At 39.6% G+C, this 19,286-nt stretch overlaps 1 protein-coding gene across 4 annotated transcripts in view; it reads left to right on the plus strand.

Annotated features, from left to right (window-relative positions):
• Window positions 1-19,286, plus strand: part of LOC120905600 (uncharacterized transmembrane protein DDB_G0289901) — a 301,222-nt gene that overhangs the window by 37,953 nt on the left and 243,983 nt on the right. For all 4 annotated transcript variants that reach the window (XM_040316547.1, XM_040316550.1, XM_040316549.1 and 1 more), the window contains exon 3: window positions 16,702-17,406. In XM_040316547.1, coding sequence (XP_040172481.1) covers window positions 16,716-17,406 — 691 coding nt within the window. In that variant the 5' untranslated portion in view covers window positions 16,702-16,715. The remainder of the gene's footprint in view (window positions 1-16,701; window positions 17,407-19,286) is intronic.

Consider the following 19,286-nt stretch of genomic DNA (forward strand, 5'->3'; position numbering starts at 1 on the left):
TTTTTAAATATTTGGTCATGGTTATTTTAGCAAAATCTTTTATGAACTTTCTGTAGTATCCTAAAAGACCCAAATATTGTTTAATCTCTTTTTCGTTTGATGGCAGTTGCCAATTGATTATTTTTTTAATTTTATCTGGGTTGGGCTTAATGCCATCTTTTGTAACGATGTGGCAGAGAAATTCACAATTTTTCTTCAAAAACTCGCATTTCTTTATTTGGACTTTTAGATTTGCTTGCTTTGCTTTTCTAATACTAGGTTGAGATTTGAAAGATGGATTTCTAAATTTCTTCCAAATACTATCACATCGTCTAGATACACATAGCATTTTTCACCTATGTATTCTCCTAGAATGTTATTCATTGCTCTTTGGAAAGTCGAAGGAGCATTCTTAAGTTCAAATGGCATTCGCAAAAATTCGTAATGGTCACATTCTGTTCTAAAAACTGTTTTTTCTAGTGACAAAGGTTCCAGTTCTATTTGGTGAAAACAACTCTTTAGGTCGAAGGTAGAAAAATATTCTGACCGTCCCAGATTGTCGAAAATATCGTTGATTTGAGGAATCGGATACTTGTCGTCAATTGTAACGTCGTTAAGTTTCCTATAGTCAATAACTAAATTTTCTGATCCTGTAGTGTCGCTCTTTTTTGGGACGACCCAAATAGGTGCGTTCCAAGGAGAATCCGAGTGTTTAATAACCCCGTTGGTGAGCATTTCCTGAATTTGCGTTTTAACTATCTTTTTATGAGCATGTGGATATTTATATGACTTTGTGTAGATAGCTTTATCTGTTGTAGTTTTAATATGATGTTTTATGTTAATTGCAGCGGACAGCTTTTCGTTTTCTTTTTGAATAATTTTTGTGTGTTTATTTAATGTTTGGATCAATTTTATTTTATCAAATTCATTAAAATGGCCTGTTTTTATTTGATTTTCTAGTTTATTTAATTCTATGTGAGGTAAACAATTCAACATGAAGAATTACAGGGTTTACCAGGATAATAAACAACTGTCCACTTGTTTATAACAAAAGTCGTTTTGAATAGACACCGCTGTCTACCACTTGCTCACACGTCAGATGGTGTAAGCTACTCTGTTTATTTCAATAACACAATTTTCGCCTCCGATTACCAACTGTCAGATACGGCACAATTTATTTTGTTGGGACAAATTTTGCTAAAATAAAAAAATTAAAATTTTTGCTAAAATAAAACATCGCCTTCGATTGCACTACGGTTGTATTCGGCACGGTTTCTTGTGGTTGTTGCAGTATTAACAAAATAAATGTTGTGATTTACTGAAATATGTGGTTTATACTGCATGTGGCTTGAAAAAAAGAAACGTATTTGAACATGTTTTGTGTTTGCAAAATTTGTCCCAACAAAATAAATTGTGCCGAATCTGACGGTTGCTATTCGAAAGCGAAAATTGTGTTATTAAATTGGACAGAGTAGCTTACAGCATCTAACGTGTGAGCAAGTGGTAGACAGCGGGGTCTATTCAAAACGACTATTGTTATAAACAAGTGATACGTTCAAAACGACTATTGTTATAAACTAGTGATTCGTTATAATTTTCGTCTTACAGACTATCGTAAACTTAATTCTATTCTATCTCGTTCCGACTGGTCTTTTTGTTATCAATGTACATCGGTCGACGAGGTTGTCCAATCGTTTAATGATTTGTTAACCTCTGCACTCCTTTCATGTACACCTATTTTTCGATCCCCTCCTAATCCTCCCCGGTCCAATCGTACTCTTCGCAACCTGAAAAAGGACCGAATGAAATATCTTAGCAGGTATCGTCTGAACCGATCTGCATACAACTTTCGATTATTTAAGTACGCTGCCTCTGCGCATCGATTGTACAACAGGGCTCGTTTTGAGGCCTATTCGAGTAGACTGCAATCGCGTTTCCGTTCTGATCCAGCATCCTTCCGGCGATTTGTTAGGGTACGAAGAGGGTGCAATACGTTACCTAATGAAATGGTACTTGATTCTCTAACTGCTTCTACTCCTGTTGAGATTTGTGAACTCTTCTCTGCTCATTTTTCCCAAATGTTTGAGCCACCGGTTAGTGACCCTAACCTTCTCGAGGGTGGGCTACTCTACACGCCAGATAACTTAATTAATCTCTCTGATATTTCGGTTAGCTCTGAAACAGTTGTACAGGTGTTATTTGGGTTGAAACGTTCTTTTACTCCTGGTCCAGATGGCATTCCTGCCTCATTTTTAATAAACTGTAAGGACGTGCTTGCTCCACACCTTGCTAAAATTTTCAACCTTTCACTCTCTCTCGGGGTCTTTTCTGCTCTTTGGAAATCCTGTTGGCTTTTTCCGGTACACAAAAAGGGATGCCGTAGCATTGTCTCTAATTATTGTGGGATAACCCAAACATGCGCCACAGCCAAAACTTTTGAGCTATGTATCTTTCCAACCATATTTCATAGTTGTAGTTCCGCTATTAGCCCTAAACAGCATGGGTTTATGCCTGGTAGGTCTACTTAAACTAATCTCATGTCTTTTGTTTTCAATATTGGGGGCCTTCATGATTCTAGTTAGTTTTTTGTGTGGAGTTTGACAGTTGGAGGCTGAAATCATGTAAACAATCCATACAAAACCACACAAAAAACTAGCCTGCGATTTTCAGTCTAGAAAATTTTAGCCTAAAAGCTAGAATTAGATTCGAGTACCTGCTCGAAAACACGGGCTTGTTTACATTTATCCCAAGGTGCATTAAAGAAATCAGGTGATCTTATCTGGAATCAAAGTGTATGTAGTCCAGGTGGTCTCATAGTATTTTTTCATAACCAATTTTGAACATCACTTTTTGACAGAACGAGTGAAAACTTTTGCTCCAACGAGCTTTCTGGAGGCTTGATGAATACTCAAAATACTCTTACAATCTTTATTCAGAAGCAGAAGCGATAAAAATCAGCCTTCTAAATTAATACACCTTGGGATAAGCCCACCTGTATATTATACTCAATTATATGTTTATATGTTTATTGATTAATCCATCGGGATCTTGAAGATCCTACATGAATATACTTAAATTAGTGCTTATAGACTATGTAAGGTACATAAATCGATAGGGGAGAACAGGTGCACAAGAATAGAAAATGCATTTTGAAAATAAAATTATTACGTAAGTTGTGTCCTCCAAAAACATTCTGTGGCATGTTGAAATCAAATAAATCAAAGTTACTTATGAAAGTTCGACACATAGCTGACATAGGATCAGACTGGCCAAAACGAGTTCTATAACGAGGGACGGATATGAATTGACGTGTACGTAATAGCTAACGTAGTAGCTAATAGAGTAGGAGCATCAATATGGTGGTTAAGTAGTCCTGATATAAAAAGGCATTTAGCTATCTCACGGCGCTTTTTCAACGACTGAATCCCTAAAAGCAGACACCGGGAATGGTATGACGGTAACACATCGCCCTGTCGCCATGGTAAGAGTCTTACAGCATATATAGTCGCTTTTCTTTGGATGGCCTTGATTCGATTACTCCATTGTTCGGTACAGGGGTCGCTAACAATACTGCCATATTCTAACACTGATCGAACGTAGGCACAGTAGATGGTTTTTATGGTCATAGGATTACGGAAACCTTGCGTTGATCGAATAATCCAACCCAGTAGTTGGTTCCCTCTGGATACTATATTCTCTAGGTGATCGTTAAATGTTAAATATGTGTCGAGAATGATCCCAAGGTCGCGGAATGTATCGGTGCGTTCAACGGATATGTTATCGATCTGGTAGTTAAATCGTGTGCAAGACCGAGAACGGTAAAAAGACAAAACACGACATTTTTCGATACATAGCACCATTGCATTATCACGGCACCATATGCTAAATAGGTTGATGGCGTGTTGAAGATTGATGCAGTCATTGGTATAGTTGATAGGAGCGAACAGCTTAACGTCATCGGCAAACAGAAGAAAACGGTGTTCCGCTAGCAATTGCCCTACATCGTTTATATAAAGAATGAAGAGCAGCGGGCCCAAATTGCTGCCTTGAGGCACTCCTGAGGTGCCAAGCACCTCTCTAGATGTATGATCGTTTACCTTGATCTTGTATGAGCGTTCTGTGAGGTAGGAATGTAACCACTTAACTATTTGTTCCGAAAACCCAAATTTGTGCAATTTGGCGATTAAAATGTCGTGTGAGATGAGGTCGAAAGCAGCTTTGAGATCGGTGTAAATAGCATCCACTTGACCTCCGGAGTCGAGATTACGTTTGCAGAAACTAACGAATTCAGTGAGGTTCGTTAATGTTGAACGTTTGGGTACGAACCCGTGTTGGTTATCCATAATGTAATTCGATGTAGCGGAGAGCATAGGGCTGTAAAGCAGAAGCTCAAAAGCTTTTGACACCGCACAAAGTGATGTGATACCGCGATAGTTTGAAGCACATGAGCGATCTCCTTTTTTAAATATTGGTACCATCCACGAGGTCTTCCGTAAGCGTGGGAAAATACCGGAACTCAGTGACGTGTTGCATATGTTTGTTAATACAGGTGCTAGGGACTGATAGCATTTACTGATGATGAAACTCGGAATGCCATCGGGACCAGGAGCTGTAGAGGGTTTAAGGCTTTTGAGGCACTTTTCTACTGTGCGTATATCAAACGTAGGAATGATGTAATCATTCATGTTTAGAGGTGTGTAAGATGTGGCCCTTGAGATCACCGTTTGATCTACAATTGGGGTGGAGAAGGCATCGGAAAATCGTTCAGCAAAAATGTTGCAAATATCTGCGGGTGACGTGCCCACGGAATCATTATATTTGATTGTGCTTGGAACTACGTTTGAGCGTCGTCTGCTGTCGATGAAGCGCCAAAATTTTCGGGGATGTCGGTGAAGGTACCTTTCGATTGAAGATATATATTGCTTATATCTTGATCGGTTATACTGACGGTATGCATGTATAGCGTTGTTACGATTTTCCCTAGTGATATTACCCCCGGTACCAAAATCCATGCGACTTTTCGCTAACGGATTGATTAAATGGCGCCCGATTAGACGATCCGATAGAAGCACTTTTCAGGCTTAACGGATTGAGCGAGATACACCGTCGCGGCGACACGATACATGTTGCATACATGTGTACTACATTTCAAGAGCCCCCCTTCGCTTTTTTCGGATAGCAATGAGTTCAAACACACTTACGAATCCGTTGTTCAATATTTTTTTTTTTCTACTTTCTTTTTCTAAGCACATTCTTTCATTCATACACACACCCTCCCCACTGGTATTTTTCGAAGTATTTTTTTTTCTTCTTGAAAAACAAAAAAACTAACGCACACAAGGAGACCCACGGGAGAGTGCGAAACGACAAAGAAGAGAAAACACACACACACCTTCTCCTCCCCATGGTGTTTTTCGCAAGGTGATCCCGTAGGAGAACGCGAACGCAAAAACACACACACACAAAAACCACACACGCATGCAGACTAGCACACAAACACACACCTCATTCCTCCCCCCCCCCCTCGTGTTTCCCCCCCACCCCCTTTTGATTCCGTAGGAGATCGCGAAACAGCAAAAAACACACTCACAACCACGTACGCATGCAAGCACACATACACACACATACACATACACCTACCCCTCCCCCTCTCTTGGTGTTTTTCACAAGGTGATCCCGTAGGATCTCGCTAAGCGAAGCGGCAAAAACACACACAGCCACGCACGCAGGCATGCACACACATACACACACACGAACGCACGAGGGAGCGTAAATGAAGAACGTATAGAACCTACGTTGCCAGTCTCCCCCTCCCGTGTTCTCGTTCTCCGACAAGGCTGAGGTGTGCACGTTTGTGCGTGTACCTTTGCCGTCCCTCCTCTCCTTCCTCATCCGTTGACCGTTCGTTGTAAGCTGGAGGATGAGTTCAGCGCTGTTGAAGAAATGAAAGTTAAGAATAAGATTACTCACTCTTTTTTGGTATGCTTTGTGTGTTATCATAACTTACCTTATTGCAAACAAAATCCGGAATGAAGCTCCTCGTTTAGGATATTCCGCATTCGATCACATCCTCGGCGATGCTCGACGCCATCAGTGGATGAAAGCAGGAAAAGAAACAAAGAAAAGAATCCGTCACCATCAGCATCATCTTACTCTCCCAGTTTTACATCGGTTGATGATTCTTACCTTTTCAATTCCACCAAAACAAACAGCGATGGAATCAAATCCAGAACACCAAAATCACACACGATTTCTGGAGCAAACCGACACATCCTCCCCCTCCAATTGTTTGCCACAGACTGACGTGTGTGTGAGCAGCAATGTTCTTGAAGCGTTGAGCAACGGTAAAGCACACACAAGAAGAAGCGAGACGGCTATACGAGTAGCGACTTACGCCGCCGCACAGACAGCGCGCGTCATAATTTTATGCGCGAAAATCTTAAAATTCAAGTTATTCATGACAAATTGAATCGACATTTTCATACTCTGACGAACTTTTACGAAAGATATGTAAAAACTTAATGTAGTGCAATTAAATTTAGTGCAATATCATTAGCAGAACATAACATTTTGATATTTGTTTGTAAATTCAGATCCTAAGAGCTACTACTTTTTTGAACAATAAGTGTAGAAACACAAATTTTGTCTGAGTCCAGAACAGCAACAGGGAAGATGTCGTACCCTGAGTGTGGAGATGTGTGTGTGTATGTGGTGAACGTTGCCGCGTCAAGCGTGCTGTAGGATACAACGCGTGTAGGAGGGGGTAAAATCGCTTGGCTCATTGAAAATACAGGCAAAGGCGCGAAGAAAACGCAACACTGCGGATTGTATGGAAAATGTTGCGCGTTCAATCCGATTGCCATGCGATTGTCCTGGGGGACTTCTCAAAAAACGGTGTCGACTAATGGCTTTGTTTTTGGCTCGTTTGAGGATGATAAGCCTGTTATGTAATTTCGCAAGATGAGAGAGAGCGAGAGCAGGCTATTAGAACACCACCACCGATGGAGAAAGTGCTGTTGGTGGTGGTTCTATCGCATCGGTAAATAGAATAGTGATCATCGTTGAATAACTCATTGTTTATGTTATTGTTCAACCAGGTTTCAGTTAATATTACGATTTTGTATTCAGTTTCTGAAAGTACTAGTCTAAGATCATTCAGTTTTTTACGCAAGCCTCGAACATTTTGGTAATACATAGGTAGGTATGTTGTTGTTGTGTTGTTGATATTCAATTGCTATTCATCTGACGGACCGGCTTCCGCAGAATCATCAGTCCGTTTAGTGTTAACTCGTCGCGGTCTTTTTTTAGGAGCGGCTAAGCATTCAGGAGGAGATCTGATAGGTGTAGTGGTGACAAGCATTCGCTCGTTGAGATCCTGCTGTGGTTCAGTTGTAAACAAACCTGCATCTGTAGTGGTCATAGCAGGAGAGGAAATCGGACCAGGCTGCGAGTGCATATCTGTAGTGGTGTTTGATATCGGAGCGCTTATTCCGGACCGTGAGAATGGATTGTGATAGCTGTCTGCGAGAGTGGCAGGGTGATCGTGTGTGAGTTGATGTATCGAGTTAGTATCGATGACGGCGCGTGTATTGGGATTGTTATTGTAGTTGTTCCGGTAGTCACGAAACTCTCGGTATGTTAGAGCGGAGGGCCATGTCTCAGGTGATAGAGCCTTACTGCGTAAAGTGGCCGGTATGTCCACTTTGAATGAGATGAATGAGAGTGTACTTGTGTTAGCGCCGAATTTCGTCAGGCGGTGAACAAACACATCCCGCTTGTCAAGCGCTAAACGTACCTGCACCATATGAGAAATTTGAGATAGCTGCTCGAAAACTGCTATACAATGCAAACAGCTGACAGGCTGAAATTTCAGACAACGCATTTCAAACGGAAAGGGCCCCATTTTTAGATCTTTTGAGGCAGGTACCCAACTTGATGCAATATACACTGACTTTCATGCTGCATTTGATAGTTTACCTCACTCTTTACTATTAGATAAACTATCTAAACTTGGTTTTGGTGATGGCATTATTGGCTGGCTGTCCTCATACTTAAGTAATCGATCTTGCAGGGTTAAAACCGGGTCGTACTTATCTGAGGAGTTTTTTTGTACGTCAGGTGTCCCTCAGGGTTGTGTGCTAAGTCCACTTCTGTTTTCTTTATTCATCAATGATGTCTGCAATGTTTTACCTCCTGATGGTCATCTCCTTTATGCGGATGATATCAAAATCTTTTTAAGTGTGTCTTCTTCTTCTGATTGTATGAGTCTTCAGCATTACCTTAAAGCATTTGTTCATTGGTGTTCATCCAATTTACTTCGCTTGTGCCCTGAAAAATGTTCTGTTATTCCTTTCTCTCACTCTCTTTCTCCTATTTTATTTAACTATACTCTCTCTAACTCGTCTCTCTCTCGTGTTATGTCCATCCGTGACCTTGGTATTATACTCGACAGTCGTCTTAACTTTAAACTGCAGCTTGATGAAGTTCTACTAATAGCTAATCGAACCCTTGGGTTTATTTTACGTTTTACCTCTATTTTTAGAGATCAAAGCTTCTTAAGAAACCTTTATTGTGGTCTGGTAAGGCCTCTTCTTGAATATGCTAGTATCATCTGGAATCCCCCTACTATTGATGGCTGTTCGAGAATTGAAAGCATTCAGCGCCTCTTTACCAGGGTTGCTTTTCGTCGTTTGTTCGATGCTGCCTCACTATCTCCCTATGAAACGCGATTGCAGTTATTCAATCTTCACTCTTTAAGCTTCCGCCGCCAAGTGTTTCAGGATTGTTTTATTGGTGGCTTATTTCTGCTCACTTTCTGCTACTGATGCTCCTGATTTACTCTCGTCCATCTCGTTGTATGTTCCCTCTCGTTCTCTTCGTCCACGTGATCCTCTGTCAATTGAAACACGTCATACTCTTTATACTTTCAATGACCCTCTTCTGTCCTGTTTCAGGTTGTTTAACCACTTTTACTATCTCTTTGATTTCGACTCCTCTCTTAACTCTTTCCGTAACCGTATTTTTTCTTCTAATTCCCTTTAATTATTTTCTTTAGTTTTCTATTACTCTCTTTTTCTTTGTTAAGTTTATGATAGACTCTACGCTCTACACTTGTTTTTTTTCTTTTCTTTCTTGCTAGGTCAAGACTAGGTTAGTTAGGCTTAGTTTTTCATGAATTATTTTGTTTATTTGTTAGTATTTAATTAGTTTTAAGTTTATTACATTTAGCCTTGATGGCGGATATTGTATTAAATAAATGAAATGAAATAAACGATACTTTTTCAATCCTGTTGAATCTTCTTTCTTTGGTACGATCCAAACCGGCGAAGTGTATGGAGGTATGGATGCACGAATTATACCATCTCGAAACATTCTTTTTACTTGATCTTGTACCTCGGTTTCAAATACCCTAGGATATATAGAATATATATATACAAAGGATTTTGTGTGAATTGAAACGTTACCGACTGTTCTAATTTTATGTTTGAGCGTATGTGTAAATGATAACTTATCCTCATCAAAATACAAAACTTCTGGTATTTATTTTAATAAATTTCTAATTGCCTTTAGTTCGAATTGGGTGAGATAATCGTCGATAATTTTGAAGCTTTTGGAACGATCTATTTTAGGTCCATCATCTTCGAGAAATTTGGTATCGTTGATTTCAATATCGTTTTAGTTTATCACAATATTCTTGCCAATATTTTTTTTTAGGGCTGTAACTGCTCTCTTTCCATTGCTGGTATAGATGCCGGGTAAAATAGAAAATTCACCACATGACTTTTCTTCTTCTATAACGAAATCCCCATCATTTTTAGTGTCTATGGTAATGAAATGTATCTGCTGTGCATTCAAAATCGTTGATTGATTTCTTATAAATTTCTTATGCATTGTAAAAATTTTTCGTCCAATTTTCATTGTATTGTTAAGAATGTCTAGAAATGAATTGGTATCTTTCAATTTCTCGTAACCAATCAGCCCGTCAAAAAAATCGTGAAACGAATAAAACTTAGAATTTAATTGATTTATTTATACCAAACATATCGAAAGAAACTGATTTAACAATTCGTTGATTTGCTTTTAAACTTCTTATAAAAAGTTTTTTTCGTTCGAGCAATTCTCCAAATTTACGTGTGTAGGCGAAATGTAGTTCATGTTAGCGCCTGTATCAATTAAGAATTTAAGTATTCCCTTTGTCATAAAAAATGTGCAAATATGGGATGAAGTTATTATTTTTCAAGTGTCCGTATTTTTTTCTACAACCATGTGAAAATTTAGTTCATTAGACCAAAGGCCATGAGAGTGACAAAATGCTGACAAATTTTTCAAAATGTGAGCTTTTGTCACTTTTTTTAGCTTTTTGTTTTTGTTATAAATTTTGTAACCTGGAGCAGCCAGGAAATAAAGTTGACAAAGTTGACCAAAAGTGACAAAATTTGACGTTCGCAAAAAAGCGTAAACAAACAGCTATTTGGCGCAGTTGTGATCCATTGATATGATAATTTAACTAAAATGCATGATTCTAATTGATTTATGTACTTATTATTTCATGCTTCTTACAGCCGTTGCCGTCAAATTTTGGCCGTAAGTCATGTATTTTTGTCTCGTAGGCGTCAATTTTTGACAGTGTGCATCAATTTTTGTCTCGAAAGCATCAATTTTTGACAGTGTGCATCAATTTTTGTCTCGAATGCGTCAATTTTTGTCAGTGCGCATCAATTTTTGTCTCGAAGGCACCAATTTTTGTCTCATGGTCATCAATTTTTGTCTCTTGGTATTTTTTCGTTATTTTAATATTTTAATAATTCCAGAATGCAAAACAAAATTAAAGAGGTTATACAATGCAAAGAAATAAATTCAGGAATTCTATATTTCACATAGTTTTACGTCTTATTTATAATAATATCAAAACAATTTAGAGAAGATTAATCCACGATTATTTCTTCATTTTGGCATCGTGGCAAATCTTCTTCTTCTTTTGGCTCAACGACCATTTTCGATCAAAGCCTGCCTGTACCACAACTTGTGGGCTTGGCTTTCAGTGACTTACAGGGTTTTACAAGTCAGAATCGAATGTCAGCAAAACAATTTCAGAAGCTCAAGATTCACTTTAGCTGTCAAACGTTGTTGTTTCACCGATGCTATTTTCAATAGCGCAATTTGATTTTAAATCGCTCAAGTTGTTTTTTTTAGAGGCCTTTCGCATCGTTTTGCAAATTCAAACACTCATTTTTAGATTATATGATTGAGATCAATGCTTTTATTCATTTAAGCATTATATTTATGAAATATTACGAATTTATGGTAAAAATGGCGATTTTCTGTGCAAAAAGCTACATAAACATTGTACATGTTTACATACGCAAGTGCTCGTAGCTTTTTGCACAGAAACACTCATTTTTTACAATAAATACATAATGTTTCATAAATATAACGCTAGAAATGCACTAAATAATTGATTTGTATACAAATAATCTCAAAATTCGTGTTTGAATTTGCAAAACGATGCGAAAGGCCTCTAAAAAAACAACTTGAGCGATTTAAAAATCAAATTGCGCTATTGAAAATAGCATCGGTGCGGTGAAACAACAACTTTTGACAGCTAAACTGCATCTTGAGCTTCTGAAATTGTTTTGCTGACATTCGATTCTGACTTGTAAAACCCTGTATTGATCCCCCCATAGCAGGATAGTCAGTCCTACGTATGGCGGCACGGTCCATTTGGGGCTTGAACCCATTACGAGCATGTTGTTACGTCGTACGAGTTGACGACTGTACTACGAGACCGGCAATCGTGGCAAATAGTTAGATAAATTCCTAAAATAGTTCTCGCAATCCGTACCTAAATGGCAGATAAACCTTTGTACTGCCATTTTCGATTGAGGAGTACAAAGTATATTCGTTGTTCAAAAGCAATCAGCTGTGTTGATCTACGTACCTGAAATTTAGTCAAAAATTTTGAAGCATTTTCTTTATAATCCCAACAAAATATTCATAAACCACATATTTTTATTGAAATTAAATGTTACTACAATAAAATAACCCTAACTACGCGTCAAATCAGGTAAACTCATGTTGATATATAAAGAGGCAAAATTTCATGAACAAGCGACAAAAATTGATGACCATGAGACAAAAATTGGTGCCTTCGAGACAAAAATTGATGCGCACTGACAAAAATTGACGCATTCGAGACAAAAATTGATGCACACTGTCAAAAATTGATGCTTTCGAGACAAAAATTGATGCACACTGTCAAAAATTGGTGACTTCGAGCCAAAATTTGACGGCAACGCCTGTAAACAAAATATGGATGATATTCAGATGTTGGAGCTTTTTGTCGCTCTTGTGTATGTTTTTGGTGCGGCCACGAGAAAAGCTCGTTTTGCAGTTGACAAGCAATTTTGACAAAGTTGAATTTTTTTCAACATTTGGTCACCTCCGTGTCCACGCGCTAATTGGATTCGTCGGTTTCCGTAGTGTTAATTTGCATTCTTGAATTTAAAGTGCGCATGGATACGTCATCATTTCTATTCTTTTCTTGCCAAGGTTTGTTTGTAAATTTATCTGACTAAGGCTTATCGCTTTGATTATTTTTCCGAACAGCGTACGAAGTTGACGGAGTTTTGTTATCGTTTTTCTTCCTTCCCCGCTCATCTGTGTTAGTGTGGTCTAGTTTTTTTTCGATACGACGCGTTTGTGTATTCGATGGATACCGAATAAGCTTCGTCTAATTTGTTTGGCTTACAACTCCTAACATATGACGATAATGTTTCTTCGAGACCATCGATAAAGCGTGTGAGTGTAATGGCATCGATCAAATGGTGTACTGCCGGTATACATTTTTTATATTTTTCCGCAGATGCGGTTACTGATTTGATTTTTTTTTCGATTTTTTTTCAAGCAACTACAATATTCTGCTAGAGTCTTCCTTCTTTGTCGCTCGTTAAACAGTTGTTGTATGTGTGATGTCAAGTCTCTTTTGTCACCAAACGCGTTCGTTAACACTTCCTTTATCTGAAGCCATGTGCTCACATTTCCTGCAGCTATTAACGCTTCCCTAGCTTGGCCGGAAATTCTACACTTCACTGCTCTTACTAATTGATCATACATAGAAGATCCTGCGTAGTTTTTAAACAATTCCAAAGCAGTTCCGGTATCCTCGATCTATGCCTGCGTTTCACTTTTGTTTACGTCAAAGTTCGGCAGATTACGAATTGGATCAGGCGGTCTATGTGACAAAAAAGGGTCATCTGACCTAGCTTTCATCCTTTTAATATCTTCTAGCAGGTCGTTGTGTGAGTTTGTTAGCTCACGAATGTGTACAAGCAATTCTTCTGGTGTGAAATTTTGTTCCATGCTTCACTATCGCAAATCACTATACTCACGCACAATTAAAACCGGATTGCGTTGCTTTCTCTCATCGTATGAGCGTGGTGCTTGAAGTTTTTTGTTCTCGCTATCGGTCAATAGCCCGTATCGTATAAAAAAACACGACTCAATTGCGATCGAACCACAATTGTCGATCGAAATCGAAATCGACTCGAAATAGGTATCGCAAACGATTGGTCGATTTCGATCGAGGAAACGTAAACGGTCGACTTTTCGAGCGGTTTGTCTTGTGTCAATTCTTTCGTTTGTTTAGATTAATGCATGCGGCAAAGAGAGTTGATGCAAACTGGTGGCATTTTTTCATTTGATGGAAAATAGTTTCGTTGATTTTATGTTGTATGTTTTGATATTCTATATTGTGTTTTTACATGTGAATTAGGAGCGACGGAACAGCTGGTTTTGGCTGTTTGTTTCGTCCGACTAGCCAAGACCTCTGAAGCCTAACGGTAATTAAAATAAATTAAACTGTATTTATTTGTTTTAAATATTGCTTAAGTGAATTGAATTATTAGGAATATAATAAAAAAAATAATACATAAACATACTTACTTACTTACTTACTTACCCGGCGCTACAACCGCTTTGCGGTCTTGGCCTGCCTCAGGAGTGTCCGAAACCGCTCACGATCTCGCGCCTTCGTCTGCCAGTATAAATCCAGCCAGTATTCGTAATGCCAGGATCTGTGTTGACTTATAGAAGATGGTTCCCGTAGTCTCCACCCTCGAGTCGCGGATGGCCCTCTCTAGCGCCAAGTTGAATAGGAGACAGGCAGGCCCGTCCCCCTGGCGCAGACCCTTGGTGGTAGAAAAAGGTCCTGAGAGTTTTCCATCCACTCTCACCTGGCATGTGACGTTGGTCATAGTCATTCTAACTAGCCTTATCAGTTTGGCCGGGATTCCAAAAGAGCTCATAGCGTCATACAGTTTTATCCTGGCTATGCTTTCATATGCGGCTTTGAAGTCAATGAAGAGATGGTATGTGTCGTTTCTGTATTCAGCCAACTTCTTCAAGATCTGCCGCATGGTGAAGATCTGATCAGTGGTTGATTTTCCGTTTCGGAATCCTCTTTGATAGTTGCCGACTATCTCTTCGACGTGCGGTACAAGGCGATCCTGAAGGATCAGGGAGAATATTTTATAGGCGATATTCAACACCGTAATACCCCTGTAGTTGTTGCAGTCCAACCTATCTCCCTTCTTGTATATGGGGTAGATGATGCCGAGATTCCAATCACAAGGCATCGATTCGCTATCCCACACCTCAGTAAAAATTTGATGAAATTCGTTTTCTAGTCGTGCACCTCCATTCTTAACATGTTCAGCTGCAATTCTATCGGTTTCGGGTGCCTTGTTATTTTTTCAGCCGACGGATAGCCTTTCGTGTTTCTTCTATGCTAGGTGGCAGTAGCATGACACTATCTGCTAGTGGCGCTTCTAGCTGTTCGTTTAACTGGTCGTTGAGTAATTCATCAAAGTACTGAGCCCACCGCGAGAGGACCTCTGGCTGGTTACTAACCAGATCTCCATCCTTGTTGCGACAGCAGGTTACCTTAGGTACAACGTTGTTTCGGTGACCTGCTATCGCTTGGTAAAACTTTCGTGTCGGTCCGTACGCCTCTCTGGTTTGCTCGAGTTCCCGCATGTTTTGCTCTTCCAAAGCATGCTTCTTGGAGCGGTGAACTCGTTTCTCTTCGCGTCTGAGCCGTGAATATTCCTCTGCGCATGCCCGCGTTCTATGCCGTTGCTACATTGCTCGGTATGCAGTATTCTTACGTTCTGTCACTTGTCTGCATTCATCGTCGAACCAGCCAGATTTGGAGTTGCCACGACGTGGTAGGAGTATATTTCTTGCACAGTTTATTATTTTCAGGGAGTTTTCAGGGTGGGAGTATTTTCACGTCATCGAAATATCTCCTTACAGCTAGAAGCACCATGCACTGTATTTGTTGCGGAACTTGCCTCTATCTTCTGTGCGCTAGAACACATCGCTTCTAGACAAACAGATAGATACGCAATTTTCACAGATAGCCTCAGTGCTATCGAAGCCATTAGGTCTCAATCAATTGAAGACTCAAACTATTTTCATCGGAAGATAAAAATATGTTTGCGTTCTCTCTCTGATAGAGGCTTCAAGATAACCATAGCCTGGATTCCTGCTCACAGTCCAATAGCCGGCAACGAACACGCTGATAGACTGGCAAAAGCGGGATCGAACTCGATCGAAATACTCAGTCAGCCTATATATCCGCAAGAAGTGCTTATGGTACCAAGGCATTACTGTATAGAAAAGTGGCAACAATACTGGAGTGAAGATGATCTTGGTCGCCATCGTCATTCCATATTACCGAATGTTAATATACACCCATGGTTGGACGTTCTTTTATCAGGGCTATGTCAAGACTGATTTCAAATCACTATGGGTTACACGCTCATCTCCAGCGCATCGGCTTGGCTAAGACAAAAAAGTGTCCGTGTGGTATAGGACACCATGACATTGACTGCTTACTGTGGTCGTGTCAAACGTACGAAATCTGTAGTTATGAACTCCTTCATCAGTGAAAACTCTAAAACAAACACCACTCATCCCAGTTTAAGACCTATTAGCTATGTTGGATATAAATTATCTGAAAATTATCCACACGTTTATGCAAAATAATAATATTTCCACATAATCATTACGTTTCACACACATCCACCCAATAAATACAGCTTACAACAGACAGGTTTTTTTTTTAAGTTTAACAAAATACACTTCCTCGAAAGGGGTTAATACGGCAAAGGCGTTAAAAAAAAAGAAAAAAAAACATACAAACAAACAAATACCTGGGTACCACCACAAATCGTCCATGTATCGGGAGATGGTAAAAACCGGATGATGCCACAAATTAAACGGCAGGACACTGCACTAAACACTTAAAGTGAAGAAGAAAAAAAAACGCACTTAGGAATGGCCCGAACGGCTGCGCCAGTTATGGATAAAACGATAGCAATTTTTATTGATGGAATAATCCTAACACAAGTACCTCTGATTTGCAACTGACCCGCCGTCAGTGTATTAGGATCAGCCGCGCACACATCTAATGATGTTCACATCCACTATCACAATCCTAATGTGTCGCTCGACGAGGATAGTAACTGTGACTATGATGATGGCGTTCATGTATGCGTCCAATCCTACAGTGCACCGACGTGAAGAACTTAGACAATTCCCCAGCCAAGGGCAGTTGTGCCTCATCTGAAGATCAAAATAAATAATTAAATTTAATGTATGGCTCGTAACGCCTAACTTATCTATATTTCATTCTTCGTACGTGATTTACGTTTATTGCAGAATTTGTGCCCACAATGCACCTCACAATCAATAGTGCACCCTCACTCAGCAATGGTAACGGTGCTACTGTTAGTGCAGGAAATATTGGCAATGGAAACAACGCTTCATCGACTGGAAATAGTGGCGGCTCTGCTGGCAGTGGTGGAAGTCTAAATGTATGTGCTCAAAATGGCAACAGTCACTCTGGACAACATGAAAGCCCAGGCAATGGAGGTTCAGTCAGCGGTGCAAATACAGGCAGATCCAGTAATAATGGCAATGGCACCAACGGTAGAGGAGTTGGCGGAACTGGAAACGTTAGCAGTACCGCGACCAATGGCAATGGATCGAGCACGGGTGCCGGTAGCGAAAGTGGCCCACCGTCGGCGGCCAGCATCTTGAACGATACTTACACCAAAATGACATCAGATATCCTTGCGGAGCGGACGTTGGGCGACTTTCTGTCCGAGCACCCGGGCGAGCTTATCCGAACCGGGAGTCCTCTGTTTGTGTGCACTGTGCTGCCCCCGCACTGGCGCTCGAATAAAACACTTCCGGTTGCGTTCAAGGTCGTCGCTCTCGGTGACGTCGGTGATGGTACAATGGTAACGGTGCGAGCCGGCAACGATGAAAACTATTGCGCCGAACTGCGTAACTGTACAGCGGTAATGAAGAATCAGGTTGCCAAGTTCAACGATCTGCGATTCGTGGGCCGAAGTGGTCGTGGTGAGTATGCATTCTCATTCATGTTTTATGTATATATGAGTAGTGTTGATACGAATACGTTTGGTACGTACGGTCGTCAAGTCGCTTGACTTTACATACCCGTCATGGATACACGCTCTGTATGCACCGTGTTCCCCATACGACGGATTTAATTGTCCTCAATCAAAAAGTCACAGTCAAGCTCATTAGTGGTCTTCCTGAACGACAATAGCTATTATCGCTAGAAGAAGTAGAATAAAGCTTGTATGCGGTGATAAGAGATAACCCATTACCCATAAAAGAGGCTAACCAGATGGAGTGGATGAAAAAACGCGACACTTATTAAAAACTACGGCACATCAAATATTTTTAAATTCAGGAACCATTTCCTTCCTTTTTCAAAATTGTATAAACAATCAGCAAAAATCTAATTCTCTTACGATGTTGAAAATTTATAGGGAGAGGTAGGAAAAGACGGACTCTGCGGATGTTGCACACTGCAACAGGATTCTTTCTTTCAGCCGAAGTATATTGTTTTTATTAAAACAAACGTTTTTTAAGCATCGATATTTTTATTTGCGAAGCTAAAAATCCGTCGCTTGTAAAAAAAGAACCCAAGCTATTTTGTAAGAAGATGACTCAAAAGCAATGCAAGACCTACGTTATGTGGGACACCCTATGTGAAACATGTGGTTTTCCATTTTCCAATTCAGACCAGGGGACAGGATGGACTAAATTTTAAATCTCTTAAATTTTGTGTTGATTGATTAATACCTAAATTTGCAATGCATTAAATGACGTTTGTTAAAAATGTGATATTTTTAATTAGGTCTTCGTTGATTATATTTGTTTTGATTGCTTTCTAAATTATTTGATTGCTAAATTACTTTTTTGTAAAAGGAGTCAAGAAAACAACATATAATGTTTAAGTACTGTAAAACTCTTCAATTTCCAGCGTTTTCTACAGGTGTCCCTTCATGGTGTCCATCTTTCCCATACCAGGTTTTGATCCCATACTTGAACAACTTCTGCACAAAAAAAAATGTTTTTAATTAGTGAAAAAAATATCAAAATGGATAGAAGCTTCAAAATTTCAACACATTTTCATATAAAATATGAGTGTAGCATAAGGGCTGCAACTTTTTATGGTCACTGCATCCATATATCTCTAGATTTTCAACATTTTAGTTCAGGTGTCCGTCTTTACGGTTACATGATTCATACATGATAAAAGTAATTCAACAATGCAGCATCCAAACTGAAAGTTATAGAACGGAAAGTAATAGTTATAGATATAATAACATTGTTGACACAAAAATATCTAAATTCACGAACAAAACACATTTTCAATAGTGTGGTACTTTGTGGATCTAATTTTACTACTGCAGATCTTAAGGTCTGTAACTTGCATTGTTTCCCACTGCGCTAAGCGATCGAAAACTTCACTGCCTCTTGCTCAATGTAGCTAGAGAGAAAGAACCAATAATGATAAAACGAGGTGAAAGGATTTGGAAGAGGGGAAGGAGGGGAGAAAGAGAACGTGGGTGTGAACTATTTTACGGTCACTATCAATTTTGCGCCAACACGGTCGCGTGTCGGAGCTTTTTTGTCAGAAAGAGATAAACACATACTGCGCGCTCCCGCTGCGCAAAGCGATCGAAAACTTCTCAACATCTCGCTCAATGTAGCTAGAGAGCAAGAACCAATAATGATAAAGCGTGGTGAAAGGATGGTGAAGAGGAGAAGAAGGAGAGAAAGAGAACGTGGGAGTGAACTATGTCTCGGCCATTATCATTTTTGCGCCAACACGGTCGCTTTTTTGTTCTTAAAGACATAAACACATACATCCCCGCTGCGCAAAGCGATCGAAAACTTCTCAAACACAAACTGCAAACATATTT

Source organism: Anopheles arabiensis, chromosome X (assembly GCF_016920715.1).
Source record: "Anopheles arabiensis isolate DONGOLA chromosome X, AaraD3, whole genome shotgun sequence".
Classification (NCBI taxonomy): domain Eukaryota; kingdom Metazoa; phylum Arthropoda; class Insecta; order Diptera; family Culicidae; genus Anopheles; species Anopheles arabiensis.